This window comes from Chanodichthys erythropterus, chromosome 6 (assembly GCF_024489055.1).
Source record: "Chanodichthys erythropterus isolate Z2021 chromosome 6, ASM2448905v1, whole genome shotgun sequence".
Classification (NCBI taxonomy): Eukaryota; Metazoa; Chordata; class Actinopteri; order Cypriniformes; family Xenocyprididae; genus Chanodichthys; species Chanodichthys erythropterus.
Window position 1 is genome coordinate 2910488 of NC_090226.1, and position 19513 is coordinate 2930000.

General features: G+C 36.2%; 2 protein-coding genes and 1 pseudogene across 2 annotated transcripts; 2 read left to right on the top strand and 1 right to left on the bottom strand.

Moving 5' to 3' along the window:
* The first annotated feature begins 7234 nt into the window (after window positions 1–7234).
* On the top strand, window positions 7235–7636 carry LOC137021840 (transcription factor HES-5-like; annotated as a pseudogene).
* A 2559-nt stretch (window positions 7637–10195) lies between these two features.
* Window positions 10196–10883, top strand: LOC137020944 (transcription factor HES-5-like). The gene is made up of 2 exons (XM_067387083.1): window positions 10196–10252; window positions 10359–10883. Exons 1-2 carry the CDS (start codon window positions 10196–10198, stop codon window positions 10755–10757), a joined length of 456 nt encoding a protein of 151 aa, XP_067243184.1. The 3' UTR covers window positions 10758–10883.
* Window positions 10884–14857: 3974 nt separating this feature from the next.
* On the bottom strand, window positions 14858–15509 carry LOC137020945 (transcription factor HES-5-like). Its single transcript, XM_067387084.1, has 2 exons — window positions 15453–15509; window positions 14858–15348 (listed from the first exon to the last, which is right to left on the bottom strand). Exons 1-2 carry the CDS (start codon window positions 15507–15509, stop codon window positions 14950–14952), a joined length of 456 nt encoding a protein of 151 aa, XP_067243185.1. The 3' UTR covers window positions 14858–14949.
* Window positions 15510–19513: the final 4004 nt, after the last annotated feature.

Consider the following 19513-nt stretch of genomic DNA (forward strand, 5'->3'; position numbering starts at 1 on the left):
CAGACACTTTCTGATCGCAATTATTCTCATGCAAATATGCAATTTTTCTGCATATTAAATTTATTTTAGAAAACAGCACTTTTAATTTGCTTTTTTGTTGCATTTCTGAAACAGGTTTGTGTTTCGATGACAAAAGTCTCTTAAGTTCCTGATGCAAAAGCTTAATCGTTGTAAAAGTTCATGATGCGTAAAGGAAAATAAACAGGGATAGTGCTGGATTCTGCTCACACTGCTGATGACATCATCAGTGACATCATCAAACCACCTTGTCAAGCTGGTGCATGTGTGTAAATATCCATAAGTGTGTCGACTCCCTCGTGTGTGTCAAATATTGAGGTTTGTCGGCGTTTAGGATGCTGATGACACTAGAACTGTGACTCTGTTCTCCAGAGTTTCCCACACGGACACACAAACACAACAAAAGAAGTGTGTCTATTCACATGATAATGAGTCTTAATGCAGGACAGATTCCCTACAAGCTTTCTCACGCCTCTGCTGATCAATACTTGTTATAATAAGCATATTTTTATATGAATCTGAAGAGTAATTTCTCAAAATAAAGCATTTGATTCAGTTTGGAACTTACATTATCAGTATCTGAAGTTGAAATAAGATAAATTTATAGTCCAATCTATTCATGTTGACCTCTGACCTCTGGTCTCTTAGTTGAGTTCTATTGTCTCTGAGGGTCTTTGAGTGACTTCTGTTTCTCACGCTCTCTTCAGTCACTCAATTCAATTACGCTACAATAGACGTGTGTCCTACTGAAACCCACAGCAGACACACGTCTCAAACGTTCACTGTCTTAAACTGATTGGCTGTTAGTTGGTTCAACACAGGCAATCTGAATCAATTACAGGTAGGAATCTGATACACTTGCAACATGACTTAAATAGCCAGTTGACATACCTTTCCTTTCTGTCCTTTTATGAGTTGAAGATAAAATAATCCATATTTACCAAGAATAAATATGAAATTAAAACATCATGTTGTTTAGTTTCCTTTCATAAAACGATTTATTATTATTAAAATTTGAGCAAAAAGAAAATTATATTTGTCACTTCAAGTAGAATTAAATTTTCAAATATTCAGGACTTAAGTGGCATATTCTCCCTGAGGGATCTAAATTAAAATTAAAATAATTACAGCATCTATCTGCTTCACTGTGTGGCTGTATTACCACCTTGGTTGTGCTATTTCCTAATAATTCAACAGCCCGTCGTCAATTATTCCTTACATATATATTATATATACTTTAAGTTGGATGAACTGAGAACTGAGATATATATATATATATATATATATATATATATATATATATATATATATATATATATATATATATATATATTCCTTTCTAATCAGGATTATGTTTAAATTTTATATTATTCTTCATTATAATCCCAAGACAACTGAATTCCATGACAGAACAGAATTCCACAGCAGAAAGTACATTTGACTTTTTTTATTATTATTATAATTTTGTGATGTCGTCATGAATGCAAATAAATAGGTGATAACATATCACAACATTTGCATGAAGAGATTTCCAAAACACATTAAACGCATATTGGAACTCACATCAAATACAAAAGTCATATGACAAATGATTTATCACAAATCATTATTAACATTCCTCCACATGAGGGGTTATATTAAAGCATGTTATAGTGCTTAGATGTCAAGATACTTAACAGTTAAGACATTCCACTAAAGGAAAATATATCATCCACAGGTGTCACACTCAACAGAAGTGAGTTTATATGGCACTGAACCAGCTTTATATGTGATTCTATGATGTCCTATGAGGACAACAGATTGTCTATCATACTGATAAAATGTTCAAAACGAGTTCCCAATATGGGATATTTGTACTTCACATAAAGCAAAGATTTACCATCTCATGGTGAAAATGTAATTTTCCTTCACAGAAGGTGTATATGCATGTATTCAACAATACACAACACATTTCCAGTGATGGAAACAGATAAAATCAGATCCAGTAATATTCTTAATGACATCTAACATAGATGTGTATGATTAAATCTGACTCAGATTAACAGTCTTTGCATATCAGAAAGAACCGAAATGTGGTCCACATCCTTGGTGTCTAATGTAGACTTGGCTTCCTCCAGAGGGCGCAACAGGATAAATCAAGGCCTTTGCTGATCTAGCTGATGGATGGAGTAAACCCCAGGATATCTGCTTTCTCCAGCTTGGAATCAGGCTGCTGCTGCTTGAGGAACTCTGGAGCCAGAAGACACTCGAGCTGCTCGATGCTGCTGTTGAGACCTTCATCTTCTCCACTATTGGCTTTCTCAGCTGCAAATCAAGACAGAAAAGCATGAGGAAAGTGGCCTTCAAATTGAGTTTAGGCGTGAAAGCTGCTGCAGTCATGTTGCTGTGAGGAGGATCATGTGAACGTACCTTGTTGTTGAGAGGGAGATGCTCCTTTGAGATGATTGGAGGTGTCATGTCTGGATCTCTGTGCTGTAGATCTCTCTGTGCAGAGCGAGTCTGATTTGCACTGGCTGCAGCTCCTCCATTTATACTCCCAAATCTCCATATGAATGTGTGAGGCTTGAGCTTGTTGGAGTTTCTCACAGTTTGGAGCCAATGGAAGAGCTCAAACAGACAATGAGGGATGTGGCCGCCACATGCTCCATGATCCTCTATCATGAGCTCAAAGCCCGTGTCTCAGGGGAGCAGGTGGAAGGGTGTGTATTGTTGTAATTATTTAAGCAGTTTAATTGAGCAGCATTATTGCTACAACTGGATTTACTGGTGCAGTTGTGTGCAAAATTAAGTTCTTTAAAGAAAACCGTTGGTGCAAACATCTCTAGATATAGGACTTAACATTTTCTAATTCCTAAATCATATTATAATTTGCATGATCTTCATCGTTCTCATTGCTGCAGTGACGTCACCCTCATGCTGGAGTCCAGATGAAGCAGATGTGTGTGTGTTTGTGCTGGTCAGTGTGAGTAGATCTCATGTGAGGTTCCCACACTGACTCTCTTCTTCACATCAATGGAGCACAAAAGCATCAGAGTCCTGAATGGAGCATTAGTGACGCTGAAGACTCTGTTCTTCCTGACGTCACCAACCATCTGGAGGGAAACGACATACTGGAAGATGATGCAAGAAAAGACTTTTATATAAAGCTAATGCCACTGCATAAAAAAGGGGGAAAAAAGTGCAATATTTATAATTTCATAACATTGCAATAGCTGATCATTGGCTTTCATGTTTTCTTATATATTTCACCATTACTTAAGCATATGTCTGCATTACATTTGGCTTAAAGGCTTGACTGCCTTGACCAGATGTAAATCAGAAATGAAAAGGTATTATTCAGCTATATAGCTGTTTCCAACCTTATATTTGAGAAGCTATTTTCTCTGCATTGGAAATAAAACCTAAAAGTCTTCTGCATGTGTACATCAAATCATTCAGCAGCTCATTAGTTTTATAGTAATGCATTGAGAGCAGCAGCCACTGGGGTTTTTCCCGCACTCTGAACAATAGAAGTGTGTCCTCTTTATCAGCGTTTCATCCATTCACACACCTGTCCATCATGTCCTCAGGGGGTTTCACTCTGCTAATCATTAGTTAGCTGACTTTTTCAACCATGAAACAGTTTGACTTGCCACAAAACGTTTATGTCAGCTATATGTGAGTGTATTGTGTGTGTGTTGGATGGATGAATAATATGAAACATTACATTTTATAATGTCTAGGTATAAACTAGAAGCCAGATTAAGAATTAAAATAATTATATAGTTATTTAGTATTTGCATTTATAGATCCATCTTTTCTTGACATTTTGGAGTTTGGGCAGAAACATTTTGACAGAAACATTCCCAAAGTAAATGCTATAGCGATTAGAGAATATGGGGGAAGAAACTGTGGAGACGTCATGTGAGTGGGGATTTGGGAGGAGAAATGTGCAAAATCGGAAATTTTAAAATGCAGTTGGCCTTTTTATGAAAATGTGGATATTAATTCAATGTAGCCTAATATAATTTAGGCAAATGTATGTCTTAAATACTTTTAAAAGCTAATTTGTCTCACTGCAGGACATAAGCATGTTATTTGTCACCTACCTACCCACATTCTAAAAAATAACTGTAAAAATACAAAACAAATGTACACAGTAAAATACCGTTTTCCACTGAAACAGTAATATACTGTAAAAACAATGCATTCTAGGTAATATTTGTCATTTTAAGAAAAGAGGCCTATAGGCTACTTTCTTGAAAACGACAAATAATAGTACCTAGAATGCATAGTTTTTACAGTATATTACTGTTTCAGTGGAAAACGGTATTTTAATGTCAATTTTTAGTGATTGTTTTAGAGTAATTTACCTATTGATTACATGTACCCTACATAGGCTACATGTGATCAATAGGTAAATATGTTTGGTCAACCTTTGTCATTTATCATTACAGGTACATGAATACCGTAAAATTTGCAAAAAAAACCCCAAAACAAAACAAAAAATTAGCTGTTTATGGAGTTTGTTTTAGAAGCTTGTTTATGACAAGATTTTTTTAACTGCCCCCATACAAATAAACATTTGTCAGGTTCAGTACTGGATAAAAGAGTATAAAAATCACATTTATGCAATCAAAATCATTTATTTTATAGAAACATATTATGAGAGCTTTACACAATTGATTTAAAAAATCATCACAAAAGTAATCAAATGATACACTGTATCTTTAAAAATGAAAGTTCTTTTTTGCATGCATGTCCTCCAAAAGAGAGCATGGTCAGACGGTTCAGTACATTCCTCTTCAAGAGAAAAATACATTATATCGAAATGCACAAAATGCATGGTTCCCACAAGCTAATGTGCAATCAATGCACAACTTGAGATGATATTCTTGCATTTACAAAGTCTGCAATGACTTTATCTTTAGGCGGGAAAAAGTCCAGAGAGAACAAGCAAACAAGTGCTATTTTCCTCCGAGGTAGATGTGCTAACACATAAGATCAGATCAGATCAAGTGCTTGACTTGTTGACCCTTTTCATTTGCAGGTCAGTCTGTGATGGACGTTCACTTCAGAACAATGGCGTCACGTCCTGTTCTGGAGAGGGAGAAAGACGCAGAAGTTCGCGAGAACACCTGGAGTAACCGCTGGGGAAGATTAAGGCCTTTTTCGAGCTGAAGAAGGACACGGTCTTCTCCAAAATGTCGGATGCAGGAATACCATGATGGAGGTGGTCTTCGAAGGAAGATTTCAGTTTCTCCACTTTGCTGAAACATTTTCTCTCCAAGCTGTACAGTTTGCACCTGCAATCCGAAAGAGAGCATCTTTAGTGTCATTGTGTGTGAGATCAAATGAATGGATAGTTGTAGAAGTATTTCTGTTCTTTTCTTACCTGGCATAGTGAGCGTTGTCTTGAGGGCTGATGTCCATGTAGGCAGGCATGTTTGATGCTGATGTTGAGTTCCTTTAGTGGTCAAGAGATTAAATATCTGAAGCTCTTTCCTCTGAGATCACTTCTTTGGTTGCAAAATCAAATGCCACACAAGAGCCTCGATCTAGCCCACTTTTATACCAAAGAATATCCGCAGCCAGCCAATCAGAGAGGAAAATGGAACAATAGGCTTGTCATAATTTGCATTGGTCCGTGGGTTTTTTTAATTGAGCTCTTTAGTTGACAGGTGGGATTTTTCTTCTCTAGTGCCATCTGGAGGGTCAGCCGTGGGAGAATAATTGAGGGCATGAAGACTCGGGATTTTGATGTTCTCACACTCAGATTAGCAATGGGGATTTGTGGAAAATATTTACTGTATGTGTATGATTCAGTCACAAACTAAATTTATAGTTAGGTGTTTTTTCATTTTTAATCCATGTTGATATAACAATAATAATAACTTCTTTTTTTTTTTTTTTAAATTATAGCTTCTGAAGGCATTTCACAAAAAAAGGGGAAAATATTTTAAAAATATGTGAAATACATCACTAAAACACATTCATAATCAAAAATGTAGCAAATTATGTATGCTGTATAAATCACAGACATGCAATGGATTTAAATAAATGTTATGCATAAAATAATTTGACCTAGTATTCTATATATCAGTATTCACTTAAGAATATTACATTTAAAATAACTGATAGATTTTAAGATTAAACTTTTTAGATATAGTTCTTCTATAGTGCTTCTCCAAACATTTTACACACACACACAAATAATAATAAAATGTATAAAATGCATGTTTCTGCCATGGAATAATAAAAAATAAGATAATTACGACTTTTTATCTCACAATTCTGACTTTTTTCCCCGCACAATTGCAGGATATAAACTTGCAATTGCAAAAATAAAAAAAAATTACGCAAGATAAAAAGTTGCAATTCACTTTTTTTTTTTTTATTCAGTGCGGAATCAAGCTAAATGCTCACAAAACATCTAGTAAGTAAATATGCAATCAAAACAAAAATTTAATAGCATCCATTAAGCTTCCCTCCAGAAGCCTATTAGTCGAGCCCTGTGGGAACAGACACACTTCTATTGTGTGAGTGATTTAATGTGATGAATACAGAAGTGTGGGAAGCCGTGTGTCTCTGTGGCTCCCACCAGCTCCAGGAGCGTCGGGGCGTGTGATCGGGGTCCACATTATGCCGTGAGCCAGCTGTGTGTGTGTGTGTGTGTGTGTGTGTGTGTGCCTGAGAACAGGTAAAACCACAGAATTCATGGAACACCTGCTTCACCAGAATATCCTGTTACATTGACCTAAAATACTGTATCATTGCAGCATTTCGACTAATTCTAAACTGCAGCAGCATGTGCTGATTTTATTTACTGATTACAAATAAATTATTTTTAAAAAATTCAGTGTGCATTGCACATTTTTATGGTTGATAACACTGTGTTATTGTTGTTCTAACATTAGAGAAAATGAAATCTCGGCACGTGTTTGGTTATGGTGTGTGTTCATAAAGTGACATTAATGTGAACACAGGGTCAGGACTTTCCCAGATTCTCCCCTGAGACACGGGCTTTGAGCTCCTGATAGAGGATCATGGAGCATGTGGCGGCCACATCCCTCATTGTCTGTTTGAGCTCTTCCATTGGCTCCAAACTGTGAGAAACTCCAACAAGCTCAAGCCTCACACATTCATATGGAGATTTGGGAGTATAAATGGAGGAGCTGCAGCCAGTGCAAATCAGACTCGCTCTGCACAGAGAGATCTACAGCACAGAGATCCAGACATGACACCTCCAATCATCTCAAAGGAGCATCTCCCTCTCAACAACAAGGTACGTTCACATGATCCTCCTCACAGCAACATGACTGCAGCAGCTTTCACGCCTAAACTCAATTTGAAGGCCACTTTCCTCATGCTTTTCTGTCTTGATTTGCAGCTGAGAAAGCCAATAGTGGAGAAGATGAAGGTCTCAACAGCAGCATCGAGCAGCTCGAGTGTCTTCTGGCTCCAGAGTTCCTCAAGCAGCAGCAGCCTGATTCCAAGCTGGAGAAAGCAGATATCCTGGAGATGATGACGCTCAACTTCCAGTTGACATGCTGTCAATCAAGGCTTCTCCAGGTGTGTCTGTGAGATGGAGCACTTCCTGTCCAAAGATGAGATTCCAGAAGCTGCAGACATCATGTGATCAGAACAGGAGGGAAAGTCCTGCCTCGGTTGAGCCGCCCCCGAACACCTTCAGCAAACAGATGAAGAGCGCCATCTGGAGGCCTTGAGCCTTACAGCAACCAGCAGCACATATTGAACATCTAAATTAGACAACATTTAAGCTTTTCTTTCTGAAAAAAATATAAAAATTCCTTTTTGGATTTTTTTTTTTATTATAAAGTACGTTATGATACAGTGAAGACTTTGCTTCACTTTACTTTGCATTAGATGCAATGCTCTTGGATGTATAGTGTGCAAGATATTTATTCAGCTTTTTGAATGCTTCTAACTTTGTGTGTTTTAACATGAATCAGTTTAAAAAACATTTCTGTTTATAGAAAGAATTAAATTTCCCATCTATTTTGATGGGTTCTAGTCTACTTATTACAAGTAATCTCAATTTGTGCTTCACATTGAAGCTAGATTTAATTTTAACCTCATAATGAGTCATTTGAGTAAATTATTTCTCATTTTCTGAGCATGTTTGGACAAATCTTGTCAATTTATGTTGTAAACAGTTCCTTTTTGGAACAAGTTTGTATAATGAACCCATTCCTTTCATAAAGGCATGTATTGTTGTGATGAAAACTTTTACGTTTTCAACTACTGACTTGTATTGTATCAATATACTTGTGTATTTGAGTGCGTGCAAAACATCTGCTTTCTCAGAGATCTAATAAATCAAATTACTCTTCAATAATGTTTTGCTTTTCACTGGTATATAAGCACAAACATTTGAAATGCAAGTAATGTTTAATAAGTGATATCAGTTACAACATGATTTGATTAAATAACAAATACACGCCTTTACAAAAGGCACTGATTGAGACTAAAACTCAAATTACAGGATTTTCTCATTGTCGTACACTGTAGACAAGATTGCAAAGAGCATGCAAATGTTGCATTAAAAAGCAACAAAGTGAATACGCCTAAACAAACATGTTGCCAAAGCAGACAGTTTCTGATAACGCTCTAAATTAATTGTTCTTCCATGGTCTCCATGATGGCACTCTTGACGATGATCGTTTAGCTGATCTGTGCACCAATCCACCCTGCGTGGAGGCCATTAAGCGCATCTGATTGGTCCTTTGCAGCACGTAGAATCGTTTGATCGATTCTCTGTCGTCGTGCGTCAGGTCTGCGTGGAGTGACACGTGACGCAGCGTCTCCTGCAAGCACTGCGAGAATCCGCGGGCAAAACTGGAATTGGCGCGTTGTTTTAAAAAACCAACGGTCATCTCCAGAATATCGGCTTTGTCGAGTCTAACAAACTGCTGCTCGGGCATCTGTGTAGTTTTGTGAAATAACTCTCTCAGATGTACAATACTGCGATTGATTCTGTCTCTTTCCACAAGGATCTTTCGAAACTGCGTAGAAGTAAGTGAAAAAACAGTAAGTTTTACTGTAAATTTCAGTGAAAATAAGAGAGAGAGAGAGATTTGACAGGTGATATACACTTACTTTGTGGTTCTCATGATATAATGTGCTCCCACGACCTTGATTTTGACTGTATGGTGCCATTTTATGATTTAAAAAAGCAAATTGTGAAAAAAAGCCTCTCCTCGTCATATACACACGAAATACGCGATTCGCTGTATTTATACCTGAGGTAACGGTTCACGCGCTTTCCCACACTGCCAGCCAATCAGAGAGGAGCAAGACCCTCGAGCTTTAAAATCCGAAGGTGAGGTGGGTTTATAGCACGCGAGTTTCCTTCCTCTCCCGCTGTGGGAAAACACTGTCACGAGCCACTAAAAGTGTGCCTTACACCTGCTTAGAAGTCCAGTGGTGTTGACAAGACCAACACGTCGATGTGAGGCAATAAAACGAGTCCGACACGCTTCAGTCAGTGAGACTTTGATCCTTGCAGAGGTGTTATTGCTCCAATGAAAAGGGACTTTCCCAGCTTCAGGTCCCAGTTTATTGCATTGATGTTCGTTACAGAGAGAGTATCCAAAGAAATGCTGATTTGGATGTGATTTTAACAACATGTAATCTGCACGTGCGCAAGTTAATTAACAAACCCCACTTTAATTTGAGAGAATGTGGTCTTCCTGACTATCTATCTATCTATCTGATTAAATATTATCGACATTATTACCGAATTATGTACAGTGACTTGGAGGATAATCTAAGAATAATTCTTGAGATAATATAAGAATATTTCTACATTTTTTGACATATTAGTTTCTGTAAAACTTGCATTTAATGACTATATACAAAATTAGAAGTAAAGATGCAGTTTAATCACATATTTAGAGCAAGAAATGCTAAATCTATTGAAAGAGTGATTGACCTATTGATTAATTGGAAATGTAAGTAAATGTAAATGTAAGTCCTGTGGGATTTGTACAGCCAATGTTTGATTTGATTTGTTGAGGACGCCTCACCCACTGGCCTCAGAGTGTGGGAAAGCTAATCCTGACTGGGACTCATGGCTTTGTAATGCTAATGAGCTCCTATAAATAGAGGAGCACGACCCTCATTCCCAACACAACCAACTTGCTCTCCTCAGAGAAACATCTCTCCATCTGAAAGAATGGCTCCAACTTACATGACTGACTACTCCAAACTCTCCAACAAGGAGAAACATAAAGTAAGTATTTTTTTGACTCTTAAAACTCAGTTTCTTCTCTTTTATTCTGCTATGAATTTCAATCAAATGGAGCAAAGAACTAACCAAATGTCTCTTTCCTCAACAGTTGAGAAAACCTGTTGTGGAAAAGATGCGCAGAGATCGCATCAACAACTGCATCGAGCAGCTCAAATCCATGCTGGAGAAGGAATTCACCCAGCAGGATCCAAATACCAAGCTGGAGAAAGCCGACATCCTGGAGATGACGGTGGTCTTCCTGAAACAGCAGCTGCAGCCCAAGACTTCAGCTCCACAGAAAGCCCACTTGGACGGCTATTCCCAGTGCTGGAGGGAGACCATGAACTTCCTATCTGTCAACTCCAAGGTGGACGCTGTACGTCAGCATCTGAACCACTGCCAAGAAGCCCAGAGATCAGCTAAAGACCTCATGTCTCCAGCTTCCCATCAGCCCACCAAGGTGAAGCAGGAACCATGTGCTCGCAGTCCGCTCTGGAGACCCTGGTAGAGACCCCAAGATGAAAGACTTTCACATTCAAACTAGATGGTGGTTTTACCGTCTCTTATGTTGTAGGAGATAATTCCTTTTATATGTTAATTTCTTTTGAAAGAATGTCTTCACTTTGTGAAGTTTGTGGATGGAAATGGGTTTCACAATGTGAAAGTCTGATCTTCCACAGATGATTGTGTTATGATCAGAGGTTTATTGCCTCTATAGTTTTCCTCATGGATGAACAGTAATATAAGTAAATAATCTTCATGATGAAGAGTCGAGGTTTAACTCCTGTGGAGTTGATAATTATTTGCAATGCAAATGAAAATGTTATTGTTTCTTCTTATGAAGCATGTGATTTTTACTTATGTCTAATATATGGTGACATATGTTAATTGTGCAAACATACTGTCACATACAAATAAACACATTTGAATATGAACAATCCTGCTTTCCTCTGTCTGATTAATAGACTTTTGAAGTTTTTTTAACAAACCATCTCACGACAGTTGTCAAGTGGTCTTATTTTCAGCTAATGGGGGTCCATTTACACGTTTACCTTAATGTAAACTCCTTCAGAGTTGGGGTATGGATCAATCTATCTGGGTTTATTTTGCAATAATGACGCTTACAATAATAATCCCTTACATTTTGAATATTAAATGAGTTTAAAACCATGCATAGACCCCCGACCCCAATGGAGAATGTGATTTCACCATTTCACCACGTTCCTACATCAACATTTTGTTGTTCCTGGAACAACATTCCAATCAACCAATCAAATTTGAAGGACAAGTTTAACGTTTATGTCAAGTTTTGGCTTACAACCAGGGTTAGGTGCTTCTACATCAAAGTTATTCACCTATCTTTCCCCTCTGATTTTAGGGATAAGTTATGGGTAGGATTGGGTTTAGGGGTAGGAATAGGGTTAAGACTAAATTTTCGGTCAGGAAAGTTGTTCCAGGATCAACAAAATATGTCTTACTTGGCAAAAAATATCTATATTTGATGATCAAGATGATCAATACCAATGTCTTAATGAGATGCCAATTTTAAAATCTGTCCTATGCCCTTTCAGCATTATTTTTAAATAATGTAATCAGTGGCATGCATTGGTTGAGTGTGTAGCAGGAGCATGACTATAGAGTTCAGTGTGTGAGAAAGAACGCAGGAGCTTAATGTTCATGTTTGTACTTTGAAACCCTGGATAATAGGCACTGTGTGCTGTCAGCTCTGGTTTCATCAGACAGCTGGTGTGGCTGATGGAGGGGGGGACGCGTCTCCCATCATGTGTGGGGCCGGCTTCTCCCAGGATTTCCCACACCCGCGACTCTGGGTCCCGTTTCAGATCCGACATTAAGGAAGTGTGCCGTACTAAATCATCCATTAGGTATGGTGGTGTGAATCCTGACCCTTCCCTTCTATTGCCCCTAATTCAAATCTGAGCCCCCTGGGAAACAGCCATTCACTTGTTGTTTGAATCTACTTGTTGCAAACTTGAAGTGATGTATTGTTACAGGTCATGTGAGCTTTAAAGTTCGTCATACTTCAGAAACTTTATTTTTTAAATTTGTGGGTTTAGAACAATTAACATACTAAAAACAAAGATGAACATTAAAAAAATATATAACTGAAAAAAAAAAACATAAATTCAAAAAAACAACAAATATATAACCATGACAGGTTAGCTATGCATTTAATACTCCAGCTGAAGTATTTAATTTAAATAAAATCTTTTTGGATGTAAATTAAATGCAAGTATAATATATATATATATATATATATATATATATATATATATATATATATATATATATATTAATTTTATACAATTAATTTGGATGCAATTAAATTGTATAAAATACTGTCGCTATGAACAGTTGATGTGATTTACTTGTACATCATTTGATCATTTTACACTTGCATGCAGGTAAACATGTTTTAATAAACTTGACAAAAATATTATTTGACCAAATAAGTTCAGAATAGGCCACAAAACCAGTCATGAGGGTCAATTTTTTGAAATTGAGATTTATACATCATCTGAATAAATAAGCTTTCCATTGATGTATGGTTTGTTAGGATAGGACAATATTTGGTCGAGACACAACTATTTGAAAATCTGGAATCTGATGGTGCAAAAAAATCAAAATATTGAGAAAATTGCCTTTAAAGTTGTCCAAATGAAGTCTTTAGCGATGCATATCCACTCACAAAAATACATTTTTGATATATTTACGGTAGGAAATATCTTCATGGAAAATGATCTTTGACCCATACAATGTATTGTTGGCTATCGCTACAAATATACCCGTGTGACTTATGACTGGTTTGTGGTCACATTTACTGAGATTTGAGGATGGGTAGAAGTATTTAAAGTGCCGACACACTTTTCTCACCGCATACACTGAAGGTGAGACGCATTTTATGGGACTGTAAGGCAAATACAGTAGACGTGAGGATGGCCATGTGCCACTGTTGAATTTACAGGATCAGGAAGCCTTTGGTTTCTGAGGGTGTCATGCAGTGTAATCAGGAGACGGCACACCTCAAGTGAACACACACACGTACAGACACAAATAATGGCTGTTAGATCCCCTTTCAGGATCGCCCTCCTCCTCCTCTTGTCCTCTTCAGGTCCAAGCTGCTGATGTTATCAAGTGTTACAGACAGCCTTGTGATTGGCCCGTGAGTGTGGGAAAGCGTCAGACGCTTCAGACCCATGCAGACAAAGGATTGTAAATGGAACATGCCTGTGTGTCATCAGTCCGAACTCCAGCATAGTGTTGTTTATAGGTGATAAAATCATGTTAGGGGAAAAGAAACCTGTGGTGGGCTACCCTAGATTATTTTAATGACACAAAAATGTTATGTTAAAACAATATGTTGAATAAAGAAACGCATCAGTCTTGCATAATTAAAAAGTTTCACTCTTTTAAACTTAACATACTTAAATTGTGTTTCTAAGGTTGGAGGTCAGCAACTCAAAATAGTGTTACCAATATAAGCACTCAATTATTTAATATTTAATCCTCAATGCAACTGTGTATACAAGTTATTGTCAGTGTTATTTTGTTATTAACTGTAGTTAAATTGTAGTTTTATTCATTTTTATTTGTTTTAGTTTTACTTATTTTAGTACATGAAGTTAAGCTAAATGGGTTAGTTTTTATATTGTTTTAGTTAACTTTTTTCCTTATATCAAGTAACAAATATGTTTTTTATGGTTTTAGTTAACTAATATAATATAATATAATTGCATATTATTAATGCAATATAATAATCATTGCATTAATGATATGCATATTAAATATTTTTGCTACAATATCTTAAACATGTCACTTCACACTAAGAAATTATTTTCATGATTTGTTATCACGACATCTTTTGTCAAATCAACTTAGATAATTAATGTGGTTCAGATAACATCATATTTTGAGTTTCTGTTGATTAAATCAATTGCCTTCATTGGATTAACTCAAATTTTTAATTTCAGTGAACTTCAGTGAATTTTAACAAAACCAGTTTTGTTAAACCAACAATTCTTATTTACAGTGTAGTTTTGTAAACTTACCTGAACATATTGACGTGATTAAACCATTCAGATGTGAGACTATCATTCTGCATAATTATTTAGCTGTGTGCAATAAATATATCTAATGCATCCAAATATTTCTATTCTTACGATTTGCTCAGTGCTGAACAGAACTGTATACATTATATCATGTTTATGGTGACTTTAAAGACAATATGCACATGAATGAAAGAATCAATTCAAAGGAGTTTTAGTAATAAGTTGCTTTTATTAAATGCAATGTTAGACACACAGTGTCCACAATGTTTCAATGCACCGGAGTGCCATCACAAGAACAAATATTGTTTTTCTGTAGCCTTCACAAAAGGCTGTATCAAATGAATGTCCATCAGGACCTTACAAAGAGCTCAGATTCTGAGCAATATCACTGTTTGCATGTCAAACAACATTAAACTGGAGCCTTTAGACACAATCAAGGCAAATGTCATACTAATAATAGCAATAATTTGCAAAGAAAATCTTATTAAGAATAAAACAATCAACTTCAATATGAAGCAGCTGAATGTATGTTTGCAATGAACATAGAAATATGGAAATGTTTATCTCCTACAACATAAGAGACGGTAAAACCACCATCTAGTTTGAATGTGAAAGTCTTTCATCTTGGGGTCTCTACCAGGGTCTCCAGAGCGGACTGCGAGCACATGGTTCCTGCTTCACCTTGGTGGGCTGATGGGAAGCTGGAGACATGAGGTCTTTAGCTGATCTCTGGGCTTCTTGGCAGTGGTTCAGATGCTGACGTACAGCGTCCACCTTGGAGTTGACAGATAGGAAGTTCATGGTCTCCCTCCAGCACTGGGAATAGCCGTCCAAGTGGGCTTTCTGTGGAGCTGAAGTCTTGGGCTGCAGCTGCTGTTTCAGGAAGACCACCGTCATCTCCAGGATGTCGGCTTTCTCCAGCTTGGTATTTGGATCCTGCTGGGTGAATTCCTTCTCCAGCATGGATTTGAGCTGCTCGATGCAGTTGTTGATGCGATCTCTGCGCATCTTTTCCACAACAGGTTTTCTTAACTGTTGAGGAAAGAGACATTTGGTTAGTTCTTTGCTCCATTTGATTGAAATTCAGCAGAATAAAAAAGAAGAAACTGAGTTTTAAGAGTCAAAAAAATACTTACTTTATGTTTCTCCTTGTTGGAGAGTTTGGAGTAGTCAGTCATGTAAGTTGGAGCCATTCTTTCAGATGGAGAGATGTTTCTCTGAGGAGAGCAAGTTGGTTGTGTTGGGAATGAGGGTCGTGCTCCTCTATTTATAGGAGCTCATTAGCATTACAAAGCCATGAGTCCCAGTCAGGATTAGCTTTCCCACACTCTGAGGCCAGTGGGTGAGGCGTCCTCAACAATAGAAGAGGCATCAATTATTTCATGGTTAACTGGCCTCAGGGCTCCCACGGAGGGAATAGTCTTCCACACACCGAACACAACACAGGCAGGTTGCTGTACTTTTATTACCTGGGAACATCGCCGCTCACTGATAAGGCTTCTACAGATGGGGACTGTAGACATATGATAATTTCCCAAGGGATGCTAAGGACATATAGATAAGACGTCGCACACCTTATCAGGCAAAGACAGATCCTGTACAGCTGGCTGCTAAATGATAAATTATTATTTGCACAAATGCTGTAAATCAGATAAAAAATTCTAGATTCTTCAATTCTTAGAAAAAATCTAAGTAAAAACGTAATTAAGAGAAAATGTTGATGTGATGCTCTTAAAGTGTTTCTTCAGTCTTCACACACACTGACCGGAATGCATTCACTGTGAATGTCAATTAAGCGCAATTATCCCGTGCTCTCAAGGATGGCACACTTCTATTGTTCCGGGCCCCCCTCCCGCCCTGAGAGAATTTTGGGTAATAAATGGACAGATAGTGTGGGAAACCCAGGCTGGCTCCTGCTCACACGTTCTCGAGTCAATAGATCGAGCCCCTCCTCTGTCCCTCCTCAAACACCCTTTGAACCTGCTGCTCAGATCAGAGGCACCACTGGGCTGCGGGACGCGTGTGTGTTCTCACCGGCCTCGGCTCACATCACCTGCTCCTCATACTCGCCCTCATTACGCCGCCCCTCCCGCACACTTATACATCATCGCTAGAGCATGTGCTGCAACATCTGCGGCAGAGGTGCAACCCTGACAGTGACGGTTGAATGTGGAATTTCCTAAAAAAAAAAATAAAAAAAAAAATAAAAAAATTCACAGTAAAACACATGATTTTTGATTTGAGTCTTTATTTTTGTATTGTAAAAAGTAATGATAATAAAAAGTATAAAAATCCTTGCTTTTATATATATATATATATATATATATATATATATTAAAGTATTTTTTATTAAATATATATTGTGTATAGTGGATATACATATTGTGTGTAAAATATATAAGCAAAAGGAATAATAAAGATAATTTTTATAATAATTAATTAATTAAATGAAAAAAGTAATAATAATAAAAATAATAAAAAAGCATAAAGATCCTCGCTTTATATATTTATCAGTACAGTCCAAAAGTTTGGAACCACTAAGATTTTTAATGTTTTTAAAAGAAGTTTCGTCTGCTCACCAAGGCTACATTTATTTAATTAAAAATACTGTAAAAAAACAGTAATATTGTGAAATATTATTACAATTTAAAAGAACTGTTTTCTATTTGAATATATTTCACAAAGTAATTTATTCCTGTGATGCAAAGCTGAATTTTCAGCATCATTACTCCAGTCTTCAGTGTCACATGATCCTTCAGAAATCATTCTAATATGCTGATCTGCTGCTCAAGAAACATTTAATGTGTACAATTGTACAAAATATTTGTGTACAATATTTTTTTCAGCATTATTTGATGAATAGAAAGTTCAAAAGAACAGTGTTTATCTGAAATCTAATCTTTTGTAACATTATAAATGTCTTTACTGCCACTTTTGATTGATTTAATGCATCCTTGCTGAATAAAAGTATTCATTTCTTTAATTTCTTTTCAAAAAAATAAAAATAAAAATTCTTACTGATCCCAAACTTTTGAACGATAGTGTATAATGCTACAGAAGCTTTGTATTTCAGATAAATGCTGTTCTTTTGAACTTTCTATTCATCAAATAATCCTGAAAAAAAAAAAAAAAGTACACAACTGTTTTCAACATTGAAAATAATCATAAATGTTTCTTGAGCAGCAGATCAGCATATTAGAATGATTTCTGAAGGATCATGTGACACTGAAGACTGGAGTAATGATGCTGAAAATTCAGCTTTGATCACAGGAATAAATTACTTTGTCAAATATATTTAAATAGTACACAGATATTCTGAATTGTAAAAATATTTCACAATATTACTGTTTTTTTTTTTTTACTGTATTTTTAATTAAATAAATGTAGCCTTGGTGAGCAGACGAAACTTCTTTTAAAAACATAAAAAATCTTAGTGGTTCCAAACTTTTGGACTGTACTGTATATATATATATATATATATATAATATGATATAATAAAAATATGAAATAAAAGAATAAGTCCTATTTGGGGGAAAAAATATTATTATTGTGAAGCAAAAGGAATAATACATATCATTTTTATAATAATTATTGTAATTTAATTAAATGAAAAAAGAAATGATAATGAAAAGCATAAAAATCCTCGCTATATATATATATATATAAAGCAAAAAAAAGCTTTTTATGAAATATAGTGTGTACACTCTAAAAAATGCTGGGTTAAAAACAACCCAAGTTGGGTTGAAAATGGACAAACCCAGCGGTTGGCTTAAATGTTTGATCAACCTGCTGGGTAGTTTTATTTAAACCAACTATTGTTTAAAAATTGCTATATGGCTAGCTTAAAATGAACCCAAAATAGTTGGGAAATTAAAAACCAGATGCAATTAGAGACAACAATAATAGACAAAAGGTGAATGTTTATTAATAAGCTTTAATATTTTATTAATATAAATTTAATAGTTTAATAGTTTATTAATAAGCAATTTAATAAATGTTTATTGTTTAATAATTATTAATTGATCATTAATAAAATGTTCATTTCCAACATACTTTGGGTTAATTTTAATTAAGCAATACTTTTAATTAAATGAAAATGATAAATGTAATAAAAAAAAATGTAATTAAAAAAAAAATCATCAAATAATGCTAAAATAAAGGTAGTGCTGAATTTACAGTCTCTTCTATTGTGTATTCTGCTTAATGTTGTAACTGAATTTACCTCACATATTTTGGACCAATACATAAATATTTTCCCTATACTCAAATCATCAACAATACCAATGGGCACCATATGCCAGATGTTTTTTGGAGGGAAACTTGCTGTTTTCTTCAGCTTCTTGACTCACATTTCACAACAGTGACTCATCCTGACAGATGACACTGATAGTTTAGAGAATGACTGTCCTTCATTCCACCACAGACCCTCTCATCATTCAGAGGAATAAAGGCTCTGGTGCCATAATAAGACTCCTCTCTCTCAGTGAGTGTCACACACAAACAGTCGTTGTGTCCAGCTGCAGGGCCGATGCAGGTCTCTCCAGTGTGGAATGTGTGAGAGCTGTGGTCTGTGTCTGCTTCCCACACTTCAGTCCCATTCAGCGAGCCGCCCCACCCTGCTGCCACTGATCCAGTGCGCCTCATTATTCCCCTCTCTCAATAGACCATCTGGTCCTCTGCTTGCGCACACAAAGCCTCCCGCTCTCCCACACACACCTCAAAGCTGCAGGTACACGCTCCTGAGGAGAGATTGATCTGCGCACAATCCCACGACCACAAACAAACATGGAGGCGTGTGTGCAAAACACGTTTCTGCATGTCACAGTATACTTATACATGCAGACATTCATTGTAAACCTCTCATACACAACAGGTTGCAATTCATATGCAGAAAAACTACAGATGTTTTCAGTTTAGATGAACAGATACATACATAAAAATAATTATATATAAATGCAAATGTAAAGCATCTTTTTTTTATGTCCAGTACGTTATTTTACATGCATTCATGCAACAGGTTGCAATGCTTACAAACAACAATTTAGATTCAATGCAGATGTATGTGTGTGTGTGTGTGTGAATAATTAAATAATAAAATAATAAATAAAAATCATTACATTTATTAAAAGCTGGTCAAATTATTTATTTTTAATACATAAAATAATTATATATTATTTTAATTTTATACATGAATTAC

What these genes read in the sequence shown, in the direction of transcription:
- LOC137020944 (XM_067387083.1), top strand. Translation starts at nt 10,196, where the DNA reads ATGGCTCCAACTTACATGACTGACTACTCCAAACTCTCCAACAAGGAG. An exon ending in CCAACAAGGAGAAACATAAA is followed by an intron (nt 10,253 to 10,358) that starts GTAAGTATTTTT and finishes TTTCCTCAACAG; the next exon opens with TTGAGAAAACCTGTTGTGGA.
- LOC137020945 (XM_067387084.1), bottom strand. Translation starts at nt 15,509, where the DNA reads ATGGCTCCAACTTACATGACTGACTACTCCAAACTCTCCAACAAGGAG. An exon ending in CCAACAAGGAGAAACATAAA is followed by an intron (nt 15,349 to 15,452) that starts GTAAGTATTTTT and finishes TTTCCTCAACAG; the next exon opens with TTAAGAAAACCTGTTGTGGA.